General features: G+C 43.1%; 1 protein-coding gene across 6 annotated transcripts in view; it reads left to right on the forward strand.

Moving 5' to 3' along the window:
- FRMD4B (FERM domain containing 4B) overlaps window positions 1-14,841 on the forward strand; it is a 262,525-nt gene that overhangs the window by 132,649 nt on the left and 115,035 nt on the right. For all 6 annotated transcript variants that reach the window (XM_082209330.1, XM_082209327.1, XM_082209326.1 and 3 more), the window contains 4 exons: window positions 6,415-6,480; window positions 7,683-7,777; window positions 10,589-10,681; window positions 12,204-12,288. In XM_082209330.1, coding sequence (XP_082065456.1) covers window positions 6,415-6,480; window positions 7,683-7,777; window positions 10,589-10,681; window positions 12,204-12,288 — 339 coding nt within the window. The remainder of the gene's footprint in view (window positions 1-6,414; window positions 6,481-7,682; window positions 7,778-10,588; window positions 10,682-12,203; window positions 12,289-14,841) is intronic.

The raw sequence follows: 14,841 nt of genomic DNA on the forward strand, positions 1-14,841 counted from the left end.
TGAGACCACAAAGAACTATTATTTGATTTGCAGTTTCCTGGAGCTGAGGGGCTTGGTTTTGTGGGTTGAGTGGCTGGGGCAACCCAGCCAGATGGGCGGGGTATAAATGATAAAATTGTTGTTGTTGTTGTTAGCATTTAGAACCTTTCCCCTCTTCTACTTACCACGTCATCTGCCATGTCCATGCTTCCATCTTCATTGGCATGTAGTAGATATTTGCCTGTTGAAGCCATGGTGCCAGCTGACAGATGGCAGAGCGTTTTAAATATGTGGGGGCTACAGAACAGTGTAATAGGAGAAATAATCTAAAGTGCTAGAGAGGTGGGTTGCTGGTGCCTTACATGCAGTGCAATTTTTCTAGAAAAAGAGGTGCCAGAACTTACCATGAACACCTTCCTTGTTCTCTTAAAATGGCCATGGTGTGCCCACTTGAGAGGTGCTGGAACTGAATTCCAGTGAGTTCCAGCTGAGGGGGGGGGACACCCTACTTCCATAATTCTTTATAATTTGTTTATGGCTGACTTCTACCTCCACCCCAAAGAGCTACCTGTCAAATCACTCCAAATCCCAACAGTTCATTGAGCCCTTCCAAAAAAAATATGGCAGCCTTTTAAAACTTTGTACTTTGAAACAGAATAAAATTTCTGCAGAACCAAGCAAATATATACACTTGGTTTCCTTGGCGCAACACTTGGGTCACCTTGGTGTGGAATTTGGTGTGTCTGTCTGTGTGCGTGGTGGCTGGGAGTGTTCTTCAAAGGCAGGGAATACAGTCTGCATAGAGCCCTGATGAATATGCAGTGGCACTGTGCCTTCTTCTCTCAGGGTGGGGAACGCTTTGCGCTTGTGACCATGCCAGTTTTTATTTTTTTATTTTTTTTACTGGCTCGGCTGGTGGAGATTATATGAAAGTCAGTTGATGCTCTGCAGGAGCCAAGCAGTTTTCCCTCCCTCCCCTCTTTTTGTTGTTGTTGTTAAAAACAAACCCTTCTATACATAGACCGAAAAATACTGCACTAGAATCAAAACTAAGCTTTCTCTGAATAGTTTTGAAACTGTCCCAAAGTAGCACTGAGACCCTGCCAAAGTTAACACTGCGCAGCCGAAACGACGATGGAAACATCAGCCAAAAGGCGTTAAGCTGCAGATGCTTTTCATAGACTGCTGCTTGCCCTGAGAGAACAACGATCGGGTCCAGCAGAAGACCACCTCGACTTTATTTCTTGCAGCCAGCTTACTCCTCCTTTTGCCAGTCTTCAGGTCCCAGGCAGTTTAGTCTTCTTTTTCTCCATCTGGTTTTGTAGGTGTCGGCATTGGCTGGGTTTGAGCCCCTTAAGCTTTGCGCTAGTTCCCCATCTGATCAGCCGCTTGGGGTTGCTTAGTGAAGAAGTAGCAGCACTCTCCCATGTTACACTATGGGGCCCCATGCTTGGAAATCCACTAGTTCAGGGGTCTGCAACCCGCGGCTCCGGAGCCGCATGTGGCTCTTTTACATCTTTGCTGCGGCTCCGGGACGGATACTAACGAGGGGAGGATGCGCATTGTGCGCCCCAACACTCCTCACTGTGGTGGGCGCTGTACTGGCTGTGACGTCGCATGGGGGCGGTGCGTGCGTTAGTCACGCACCGTCCCGACGTCACCTTCCCGCCCGCTATCTGATCGTGGCTCCGGAGATATATTTGTTTTAAATGTCGCAATGGTTTTGCGGCTCCCAGTTGTTGTTTTTTCTTCGGAAACGGGTCCAAGTGGCTCTTTTTGTCTTAAAGGTTGCAGACCCCTGCACTAGTTCTTTCTGATCTGGTTGTGACCATAAGCACAACCGCTACCAGTCTCCCTCCCCACCCCGTATCTTTCTGCTTCCCTACCTGATTTCCTGTCTTGCTTTCTGCATACCCTCCCACCCCTGCCATTGCATCCAGTTCCCACAGCCACCAAGTTAAGAACGAGGCTTGCAAATTGGTGTGGTCTTTGTTTCGTCCTCCTACACATCTCCATCAGTGCACCATCTACCTCCATTCCCGATCCTTCTGAGACTCAACACTTCAACTTTTTTTTTAAAAAAAATCATTTTTATTAGATCTCCAAAAATATTCCGAAACATTTATCGCGTATACAGTTTTGATGTGCTTAGTAGTTTATGATTCTGTGATGCTGCCAGGAGGTGAATTAAGACCACCAGTGAAACTGGGTCCATTTGTTTCCATTCTGTTATGACTCGTTGTGCAAACACGTCAGTGGAGACAACCCAGTACTCCTCTCAGTTGGTTTACACCACACTGCCCTCCCTGCTGCCTCTCCTGCCCCTCCTGGCAAGCAGCAGTGACTCATTCGCCAGGGGGTCAGGTAAACAAACCTGTTCCATCATGCCATCCACTACTGGTTTTGTTGAAGAAGAATACCTGACAGAGGGACTACTCCCTTCTCTGGTACTGCTCTCCATTGAAACCCAGTCTCTTTCCAGAATTATGCTACTTTTGGTAGCTCTTGGGAACTTGACTTCTTGCCTTCTTTTGGTTACATTATCTGCCTTTGGAGTCTTTGACTCCTTCCTCTAGAACAGCGGTTCTAAACCAGTAGGTCCCCAGATGTTGTTGGACTACAACTCCCTGAGCTCTGGCCTTGCTAGCTAGGGGTGATGGGAGTTGTAGTGCAACAACATCTGGGGACCTACAGGTTGAAAAAGGCTGCTCTAGAACTTGAACTTAGCTTACCCTGGACTGTAGGACCTAGGTGGACCTGAAACATTGCTGTATGGGGGGCCTGACTCCTACGGGATGCTGATAGGCTTAGGAAATGCTGAATGCTGTGATAGCATGGTAAATGGCTTCCTTATGTTACTGGTACGTAATGAGAAGAAGAGGAGCCATGCACTGCTTATAACAACACATACTTTGGGCCTCACTTTAACTCTGCCGATTCACACCAGGGTAGGTTGGGTGGGGTCTTCAGGGAGTATAGTATTGATCTCAATCCGTCTGTTTTGACTGATCTGCATTTTCAGTCCATTGGAACTCAAACGTTACATTGCAGGTTTTCTTCAATCAATACTTGAAAAATTAACTGTCTTGGGGCAGAAATGGGCAAATTTGCATTCCCTCCCCTTGTCAATTAGCCGCATGGGATTCAAGCTAGTTAGCGACTTTGAGAACAAATTTGTTTTATTCATTACTTTATAACATGAATTGATAGGTCCTTTCCTTTGTATTCAAGACCTCCTGATTAAAATTTGGCTTCTTATATTCCCCTCCCCTCTGCATTCTGCCATTGGCAAGTGGTAGAATTTTGGTTATGTGAATCAACTATAATGAGATACTGAGGTTTAATCCAGTTTTGTAACAGTTGCACAACTCTACACAGACACTTTTCCTTTTCAATTAAGAGTGAATTAACCAAGGTTTATGTTCATTCATCTGGTAACAGGATTAAGCTAATATGAGATAAACCACTCTTAAATCAGAGAGACATTCCACAATAAGCTTAGCTAGTTTAGCTAAAAAGGCTGGAGGAATGGGGGAGATTCCTTCTGGATATTTTAAAAAGGAAAGGATCATATTATCATCGTTTGGAAATTTAAATCAAATATATATAAAATCCTCCCTTCAAACCTATAAACCTTTTGAGCTATATTGGAAATAATTCCAACAAAAGAAGAAGAGAAGAAGAGTTTGGATTTGATATCCCGCCTTTCACTCCCCTTCAGGAGTCTCAAAGCGGCTAACATTCTCCTTTCCCTTCCTCCCCCACAACAAACACTCTGTGAGGTGAGTGGGGCTGAGAGACTTCACAGAAGTGTGACTGGCCCAAGGTCACCTAGCAGCTGCATGTGGAGGAGCGGAGACGCGAACCCGGTTACCCAGATTACGTGACTACCGCTCTTAACCACTACACCACACTGGCTCTCGCTCATGCATTTTGGTATCTGCTTTCAGTCATACTGTAGTCTTGAAACTATGTTAAAGTAACTAAATATGCACAGACACACAAGATGTAGGTCTGAGCCAAACTTTTAAAGCATTCTTAATCTGGAAAAAGTCTTATTCAAGGCGCAGCATTTTCTACCTTTTGACATAAGTTCCCAAGAGAACAAGCAATTTAAAATAAATGTAACAATAAATTTAAATAGAACAATAAATGATTAAAAATGTCAAAAACAACAGAAAAAGAACAGCTCAAATAAAACTGATCATCTATTGAAAGGTCAGGCAAATAAAACTGGTCATCGAAAGCTAGTTAAATTGGTACTGGTCAAGTGCAACTAGGGAAAGTATTTCACAACTAAGGTGCCGCTATCAAAAAGGCCCTGTGTCTGGTTGTATCATATCTAAAGGGGGTAAGACCTCTGAAACAGATTATTTAAAAGCCATGGGGTTTAAAAAGTTGTTCTCAAATTGCAGGTGCAGATACATTCACTTTTTTTATGGGGAGGGGAGCTGCTGATAGGTTGCTACTAACAACCTGAGATTCTGCAGATGGATTGAAAATGAAAGCACCTATACTTGGGGTTTTTTTATCCCTTTCTTTAAAAAAAATGCATCTACTTTTGCAACTTTAAAATGCAATCCTGCAATAGAAGAGGAGAGGAGGGTGACAGGTGTTACTTGCCAAAACAAATGTGTTTCGTCTTAGAGGAAATAAAATCTCGGTTCTAGGCAAAGAACAAATCAAGTTTGGGAATACCTTAGTTAAAGACCTCCTTGCTACAAAATTATTCTGTATTTAGAAAGATAGTTTGTCCCTGCTTTTTCACTTCCTAAAATAGGCGCTCTCTTTTTTTGGTAAAGAAAAGAAAAAGGCTTCCTGTTTATATAGCATCTAAATTTGTTGGGTGTATAACTTGGTGACACATATAACTTGATGACACGGTGGGATCTAAAAATATTGCCTCTAACAGCATGTTTTTGTGCATCAAGAGGATGCTGCTCCTGTGGAGGAGTAGCATAAATATCCTGCAGGTTTTATTCCAAATTTCTGAGGTTTCAGAAGGGAAACCGAGCTTACATTGTGGAGAGTTTGTTCTTTCCCCCCCAACTTTTCCTGACAGTCACTTTGGAATAAAACATTCTTCAATTATTGTGGCATTCGACACGTGGAATCCGTAGCCACTAACGTTTTGACTTGACAGAAAATTGAACTTTTAACATTTTGTGTCGTGTACTATTTTGGTCTTGTAAAAGTTGAAAGAACCTTTGTTCTCCATCAGAGCGGGAGGAAGCGAAAAGGAGTTACAGTGTGTTTTGTTCCATTTTCTTTTGACCTTACAAAGTTCCTCAGTCAGCCATTGTAGCAACCAGCACATGTATGTCTTCTGGGACCCTTCATTAATCTACCAGCTCACAACACAGCCAGCTATGATTAAAACATAGTGCTGAGTTTTAGATAGTCTAAGATTTCCCCTTCAAATCTTCGGTTAACAGAGTCCTTCTAGAAATTAGGGCATTGAAATTAAAAACACATCTACCAACCCAACAAAGGCTGTAGATCCATCTCACTACAGCAGGTATGGTGGACCAGTGGACCTCCAGATGTTGCTGGACTACAATTCCAATCATCCATGACAATTTTCAGGCTGGTGGGGGTATGAATCTAACATCATCTATAGGGCCACAGGTTCACCATCTCTGCATATTAAGTGTATTAAGAGATGGGCAGCCAGATCACATATATTTTTACCCAGTGGTTATGGGAGAGAAGATAGTGTAAAAATATCAGGTAGCAGGTGGTAAGACCATTCTCAGGATCCCAGAGAGCTACTGCCAATACTAGACAGATGAAATAATCTGACCTGTGATAAGGCAGTGTTCTTAGTTTCCTTGAAACAGAATGGGACTTACTTCCAAGTAAGTGCCTAAGGTAGCAGGTTTGGTTAATAAAGTCTTTTTGATTTTATGATGGAAGTTCATGTTGGAAATGTTAGGGAAGTCAGACTCCAATGGTAAATTTTTATTACTTGGAAGTAAGTCTCGCATTTCAGGAGAACATCAACATATACTGTGCAGTGTAGGCTGTACTGATTCTTGTTTAGGAAACACCTTGCTTTATTTTAGTCAGGAATGGTTCTTGGATGAAAAAGATTTAAACATTTCATAAGTCATCCAAACCACTGAAACTAACTCAGTGGAATGCCTGAGAGTGTGCTTTGAAAATCTTTCAGGTGGGCCTTCACTGGTGACAAAATAACAGGGTAAACAGATGAAAATACTGTATAATGACAGGTGTGGGGCCAGATGAGTGTGGCTGGAGAATAGCGGTCCAGTGGACCAAACTAGGACCGTGGTAGACTTAATTTAGCCCATGAACCAGAGATTCCCCATGTCTGGTATAGGTACCTTAGCAGTACCTGAAGGACAGTTATTCCAATTATTTGAAATGCAGAGAGTCCATTCTACTTCTAATTATGCTTCTCTCACTTTGCAGATGACAGAAGGGAGACACTGTCAGGTACAGCTTCTGGATGACAGGAAGTTGGAGCTGCTGGTTCAGGTGAGACACCTGTATTTCTGGCATAATTATATCATTTCAGTACTGCTTTATACCAGCCTCTCCAGTTCAGTGGTCTCTATCAATGGCTCCAAGAGGGTACTCACTTTTTAAAAGCTGGGGATGCACTAGCTGAAAAGCCCAGCTGTGTGGGGGCCAAATACCTACCTCAGCCAGGTGAGCATTATGCTGTAACTTGCAACCTGTATACATTTACCTGGTAGTAAGTCTCATTGAATTCGGTGGGAGTTACTTCTGAGTACACATACATATAAGATCACATTGCCAGTTTCACATTAGCCACTGCTTGATGATGAAGATAATGATGCTTTGATATTTTAAAGGTAGGTACATGATCTGTATGGATTTTAGTCTTTAAGTTAGTGGGAGAAGCTCTTTTGTGGTGAGGGTTGGATTGCCTCATGAGCAGCTTTCAAGGAGCTATAAGTCAGTGGTGGGCAAAAAGACTAAAAGTGAGTGGAGCAACAACTGTCCAGCCACACAAAAGCCAGATGTTTCTATACACAAGCTCATTGTTGCCATAGGAACATCGGAAGCTGATGCCAAGTCAGACCGTTGATCCCTCTAGCTCAATATTGTCTACCCTGACTGGCAATGGCTCTCCAGGGTTTCAGACACCAGTCTCTCCCAGCCCTACCTGGAGATGCTAGGGATTGACCTGAGACCTTCTGCATCCAAGGCAGATGTAGTAGAGTACCACTGAGCGTATGGCTCTTCAGAGACCCTGGAGAGTTGTTACAAGTCAGAGCAGTCAGTACTGGACTAGATGGAGAAATAGCCTGATAGTCTGGTGTATGGCAACATCCTAAGAATCTCTCTGGTTTTGACCATCACCCATAATAGACGAGATAGACGAGAATTTGTAACATAGGTAATAAGGTTTGTTGATATAATGTATATTGTATCATCACAATCAAAAAAATCACTTTGTAACCCTAAAGGTCCATTGATTTCAGTTGGTCTACAACAAACATTAAAAATAATCATGCAGAAGCAGATATGTTTGTACAAGAAGGGGAGGTGGTCTTAACACACATTTTCTGTTTGCACAGAGAGCTGTTGGGGGTAAAAGCAAAAGGTTCCATGACCTGTAAGATTCGCTTGACTATAGCCCGGTTTCAAATATAGCTTGTTATGTACAGGATGCAAGAATGCCATCTAATTCATATCATTCTCTTCAATAGCCCAAGCTCTTGTCACGGGAATTGTTGGATCTGGTGGCTTCCCATTTTAACCTCAAAGAAAAGGAGTATTTTGGGATAACATTCATAGATGATACGTAAGTTTATGCAGGCATTTTGTAAACCATTTTTTTGAGCTAGTTGCCAAAGAATGATGATTGGCTTCTTCAAAAAAAGATTTTGTAATTGTTGGGTAATAATGTAGCCAATAATAGCTTTCCATTTTCTGCGCCTTTGCTTTGTCAGTGTCTGTTTCATTTCCACAATTAACTGACTTCTGGGGACTGGCCAAGAAAATAACCCAATGTGCAAGTTTTCTGTAGCAGGAGGCCACCAACAGACTCATGAGTTAAAGCAGAATCCAACCACATGCAGAACAAATATTAACTCCAGTGAAAAAGGCACTGCACAGAGAAATTGTCCATAGGCCAAAAAATATTTTGAAAAATTACAGCCATTACTTCCTCCAGACTTTGGTAAATAGTTGGGACCGTCTTCTGAAACACCAGCTGAAATTGCCATCATGCAGTACATTATTTGGGACTAGGGTACAGGTAGCCGAAAGGTGCCCTCCTGCTGCTGTTGTCATTGAACTGCAGCTCCTGTCAAATGCAGCTGGGGATTATGGGAGTTGAAGTCCAACAATACTAATTGCCAGGGATTATGGGAGTTGAAGTCCAACAATACTGATTGCTACTGGACAAGGGTATATTTGGAATTGCTTTCTCCTATGTAACATAACCCTGCATGTGTGCTTAGTTCATTGAGGGAAGTCCTGCTGTCTCGCCCCAGCTTGCTGAAATACAGTGGGTAGGGACACAACACCATGGCCTTTTCACTACTAGACTGATATCCCTTCTGTCTGCTTTTTTCAGCCACCCTTTTTTTTTTTTTGCTTTTAAGGCACGCTTTTACAATGTGATAATGGTACTGCAGCGTCTTTCTTTGTTTTTACATTAGATTTTTTTAAAAAATGGTTTATCGTGAATTGTCAGATGTGTGAAGGCTCCTTAAATGGAGTAAAAACCAAACAAAACCTGGAGTGCATATATGTAAGGAAATAAAGCTTTTATTACACAGTTACTCTTGTGTTGCCGTTGTGTAGCTTCAAAATGCATCTAGAAAGGCAGCATCAGATATTCCTCCTGTGGGTGCAGAAGTCTATATTATTCACCTGTTTTAGAAGTCTTACAGCTGCACTTCTTAGGGACTTTGTCGGGACAAATGGTAGTATAAGAGGTGGAAATTTGTAGTGGGGGGAAGTGATGTGAGGGGCAATTTGGAGCAGGGAAACAGTGATCAGGGAAAGAGTTAAACACCCATCTCAGAAAGTTGCGCTCCTACCCTTTTGCTAACATGTGAGCTTATGCTTTCTGTTACATGAGTGCTGGGCTTCCTGTTGCTGCATGTTATCACCCTTGTTAAATCTCCCTGAAGATTTCTGTGTTGTCATCAGTATATTTTTGGAAGAACACTTCACACTTGGGAAAGCCTTCCTGGAAAATAGAGGCGGAGGGTGGGGGGATCTTTATTTGCCTCTGTATATATGTCTTTTGTCTTTTCCACTATTGGAAAATGCTTTCTTTTTATAAATACTTTTTGGGATTCTATTTTCAGGTGTTCTGTTTTTTTTGGGGGACAGGCTGTTTCTGTGGTGATATTTTCCCCGCTTCCAGCCTCCTACCCAGTAGCATTTCCACCCGGTGATCTTGCTTCTTAAGTTTTACAGAAATTGCTTCTTAAGTTTTACAGAAATGACTGGTATCCAGGGCCAGCCCTACCATTAGGCAGCATGAGGCAATCGCCTCGGATGGCATATGCTGTGGTGCAGTGGCTGCAGCCCTTGATTGTTCCTCTCAGTTGGAAGACGGAGCTGTGGGTGATTCATGACCTTTTATGCCCCCCTTACACCAGCCTGTTGCCCTCAGTTACATTATCTCATCACCAGATTCAATTTCTAATTCAGCCAGCTTCTGTACAAGGACCTAAGTGGAGGCACCATCTTCTTCTTTGCCTCAGGCAGCAAAATGTCTTGGGCTGGCCGTAGTGTTATCCTTACAACACAAAGCAGCTTTTGCTTTGACAAGTTATAGGGAGCTTGAAAGCTCATGTCAATGTGACTCTCCATTTAGTTGCATTTTGTGTATGAATTTAGCAACCACCAGAGGGCAATCGAGCCCTTTTCAATTAGAACTTTCTCTCTGTTTTCTAACGCAGTCCACATGGTGGATGGACGACACCACTTCCTCTCCTGGAAAATCCACAGGGCAAACTGTGCTTGTGGCAAGGACATAGTGACTCAGACCCTCTATGGGCAGTGGCCTGATGGTTAATAATACATTTTGCTTGCAAATGAGTCCTTCCTATCTGCAGTGCTATTCCTTCTGCACAGATTCTATTGCAAATCCGTTAGAAGCCACGTTGGCTGTGGGAGGTATAAATGATGGTTGCTTAGAACAATTGGCCTTTTCCTGCTGTCATGCTTGATTTCTTAATGCGGAGGAACTGGGGATGGTGAAGTGGCAGGTGACTCCTTTGATAATGACCCACATTCTGGTATATATAATATACAGTATGGATTGTTTGTGTTTGGATGAGTTTGTGTGCACTGCATGCTGTCCTAACCAGCAACAACAACAACCCCAACAATCAGCATGGGGTTTGGTGGTTAAAACAGTAGTGGTTAGAGCAATACAAAGCACTATATATTTTTAAAAGTTGCTTCAAATTAAATTTAAAATTCAGGGTTTGTTTAAAAACCAGTAAAGTGGGGGAGGGGTGGCATGTGCAGATCATTATACCTTTGAAATACATCCTCTATTGTTCTGAACCTAACCTGTTTCGTTTCTTTTTCCTGTCTCTAACCCTGTTTTTTTTTTGGGGGGGGGGCTTCTTTTTTGTTCCTCCAGGGGTCAGAATATCTGGCTACAGTTAGATCACAGAGTTCTGGATCATGATCTGCCCAAGAAACCTGGTCCAGCGACTTTGTTTTTTGCTGTCAGGTGAGTAATGATTACTTAGAAGCGCCAGGCAAAGTAAGGCTGCCATTCTGAGTGTGCCTCTGTGCAGTGAGTTAATTTTCAACACACAGGCAGCAGGGTTATAGCCAGTTGGTTCCTGTGGGTTTTTTGTGTGTGGTGTCATTTGTGTGAGCAACTTTGTGACACTTGCCTATCACTTCCTAACAGAACATGCTGCATCACGTTTTAAATTCTTTATTTAAACCTCAGTAAGATGACTCAAAATGTGCTATATATACACTCTCACTCACACACACACACAATGCAGATTTTAAAGAGAACCCTTCCTTCAATGAATATCTTGCAGGACTGCAAATGTTCTGCATCCCTACCTGCACAAGGCCTCCAATTCTCGCTTCTATAAATCGAATCACGCAAACCCACCCACTCATTAATTTCTTAGTTTTTAGCTGACTCTTCTTACACTGCATTGTTTTATTATGTGTGCATCATGCCCTTTCTCCAAGGCCAGGATACGTTTCTTCCCACATACCTCCCCATTTCCTTCTCATAACAACTCTGTGGGATAGGTTAAACTGAGAAAAATCTGCCCAATTTGGGGTGATATTTCCTCTCCCCCAGCAGTACCTCTGCTGCTTCCCACATTCTTCAGGCATGGCCCCCCAATCCTTTGGAGAGACTTTTCAATGCTGGGGGGGGGGACAGAGAACTTTCCTCCCACAAACCTTAAGTTAACTTATCTTGGGATCTAAGGCAATGAACTCGCAAATAATTAAAGTAGCCTTCTGTGCAAAACATACCACACATTGGCTTGGTATTATCTCCTTTACATTTCAGCTAATGAAATATTCTTTAAAATAGCAATGGTCTGAAGAGGCAACTTAATAATGAACATCTCATGCTCTTCAGCATATTGAGAGCATATCCCACAAAGGATGAACACAGGAAATAAGTTTATCACCCCCTTGTCTGTCTGTGGTTCTGACTTGCATTGTTCATTTTATGGTGATAAGAAACTTCTTATGTGATTCCTCTGCTTTGACATCTGAGTTCTCAGCTCTCTGTGGACAACATCCCATATATACAGCAATAGTAACAGCAATATTAAAACACCCATAACAATCCCAGCATATTCACACTCCTGTCTCAGTGACATCTGTGCTGGTTTGATCATGTCCACAGAATGATAGATGGCAGGATCCTCAAGGGATGTACTCTGTAGGGAGCTGGCTTCAGGCACCAGGCCCTCTTTGCACTGTATTTGAGTAACCATAAGAACATAAAAATGGAAGAAAGGCCTGCTAGATCAGACCAGTGGCCCATTGAAAACAGCACCCTGTTTTCACAGTGGCCAACCGGATGCCTAGGGAATCCCGAAAGCAGGACTTTAGTGCAACAGCACTCTCATGATTATTCCATAAAGTCAATCGAAGCATCACCCTAATCTGGTGTTCTCATTACTATAGCACAAACCAGCAGATTGCCATTCATTTACAGCTGGAAGTATTGTAATATAAAGTCACTTTCTCCTTCTTTATTTTAGGTTTTACATTGAAAGCATTTCCTTTCTGAAGGACAAAACCACAGTTGAGCTCTTTTTCCTGAACGCAAAGTCCTGTGTACATAAGGTAATTTTAGCACCTTTCCTGTACAATTGTATGTGTGTAGCTGTAAAAATAAACTTTGTTCAATCATATGGATTCACACACACGCGCACACACACACACACACACACACACACTACTGATACTTTTCATTCTGCCTGAAGTAACTAACAGAAATGGATGGATAAGTTCTAGAAATAACGCAAGAATGAAGTATTGTGAGACCTCAGAGAGGTTGAGTTCTTACTTCTGTCTAGAAGGTGTCTTTAAACTCTGATGTGCTTGTTTGCCTGGACGGAGGATAGAGAGGGATGTGAGAGTAAGCTAACAATTATTGCTCCAGGCATGTGTCACTTGGTAAGTTGCCTAGAAGGGAATGAAGCCCTCAAGCTGGGAAAGGTTCTCCACCACCACCAGTCTTAACTATGGTTTACATAAACAATCTCGTCTTCAAGCTGTGATTTATGAAGCTGGCTTGTTTTAATAAACAGTCGGAAGATTAACCACATTTTATGGTCCAATGTAACTGAAGTTAATTGCCACTGGAAGCAAAAGCTTCAACTCTCTCCTCATGACCACGCCACAGGAGGGGAGCAGGAGCACACGTCGCATGAGTTGCGAGGCTCACTCATGCAACGCTGAACAGTAGCCCATTGTTGCATTTGAACAAGGCCACTGAGTCACCTGGTTGCTGATTCAGCAGATTCATTCTGCCTCTAGAAGCAGATGCCAGGTGGCTGAAGCATACCTGCTTTTATCTCTTCTGTCACAGTGGCAAGAAGGAGGAGGAGAAACTTATGCCCACTGTTTGGAGTCTGAGGCAGGATTTCTCCAGCTGTTTTTGGACTACAATTCCCAGCCTCCCTGACTACTGGTCCTGCTAGCTAGGGATGATGGGATTTGTAGTCTGGCAACAGCTGCAGACCCAAGTTTGGGAAACCCTGGTCTAAGGCTTCAGGATTTAAGTTAGCATCAGGTGTAGGGCAAACCCACATGGCTGTGAGCTAGAAAATCCACTGGTGCGGTCTTCCTGCATTCTGATTTCCCTGCCCAAAGTACAGAGCTGACGAGAACACCACTGGCTGGTAGGGGCTATGGAGACTGCATGGCTGACTTCCCAGTGTAAGGGAAGGGCTGGCTGGAGGAGAAACATTTTTTACATCTTCTAGGGACATGCTGTCCACTAGACAACTGAAATGGAAACATTATCAGAATGAACGGCATGGCCCTGCTCTAGCATGCAATGGGATTTGCCTTTAGCTATGAATGAGGAGGCCCTTGCGCGCATGAAGGTGCCCATTTGCGCAAGCTGCTGGATGGAGCCTTGCGGGTGTACTAAAACATGTGGTCATATTTTTCCACCTGCCGTTGACTCGCCCTCTCAGCCATTCCCATAAATTGCTGCTTCGCCTTTCCTCATGTCCAAAAAGAAAGCTACTGACGTTTGTCAGTGGATGCATGACAGCACAAAATAAGGCAGGACACCTAGCGGGTTAGTACACTTTTGCCCTCTGTTTCAGGAGTGCAACCCCCCCAGGAGTGCACTATTTTTAGAACTTCTAAAGATACATACGTCTAAAGAGTTTCTAGCAACTGGGGGTTTCCCTTTTAACCACTTTGATGCTCCCTTCATTGGACCGCCACAGCAACAAAAAATATGAATAGATGCCTGAGCTGGTGTCCAGTTAATTGCTGTTCCTGCCGCACCATTGACTATTTATGCTCTTCAAACCCACAAGAATCATTGCTTTCAGAGGCACAGAAACATTTCTCAAAGTTACAGATAGGTAGCCGTGTTGGTCTGCCATAGTCAAAATAAAAAAATTCCTTCCAGTAGCACCTTAAAGACCAACTAAGTTAGTTCTTGGTATGAGCTTTCGTGTGCATGCACACTTGTGTATCTGAAGTGTATCTGAAGTGTATCTGAAGAAGTGTGCATGCACACGAAAGCTCATACCAAGAACTAACTTAGTTGGTCTTTAAGGTGCTACTGGAAGGAATTTTTTTATTTCTCAAAGTGTTATGCGCTGCGCCCAGTGTAGTTAACAATGTCCTGATGGCTTGGTTTTGAAAAAAGGAAAGCACACTGGGTGAGATTTTGAATATTGAAACAGAGTGAGGAAGAGGGGCGTAACTCATTACTGAACTCTGTATCTTTGCTTCAAAGTGCACCCAATGCAGTTTGTCTCCCTGCAAGGTCCAAAACTAGTGTTGGTTGCAGGAAAAAGGGGGTGAGGAGGGCAGTTTGGAGTGGAGAAAAGGAGGCAGTGATGACTACCAACTTGCATGGCTTTTAAAAAGGGGGTTATTAGACATATTCATGGAGGGTAAGGCTATCAGCACCTGCCAGCCATGATGGCTATGTTCTGCTTCCATTGTCAGAGGCATCAAGCCTCTGAATCCTGATTGCTAGAAATTGCAGGTGGGCAGAGTGCCACTGCGTTCATGTTCACTTTGCAGGCTTTCCACAGGCGTCTGGGTGGCCACTGTGAGGACAGGATGATGGACTAGATGAGGCATTGGCCTGTGATAATTGGCCTGTGATAATTGTAAAAATTTAAAGACACTAGCAGGATT

The sequence above is a fragment of the Podarcis vaucheri genome (assembly GCF_965113315.1).
Source record: "Podarcis vaucheri genome assembly, chromosome: 2".
Taxonomy (NCBI): Eukaryota; Metazoa; Chordata; class Lepidosauria; order Squamata; family Lacertidae; genus Podarcis; species Podarcis vaucheri.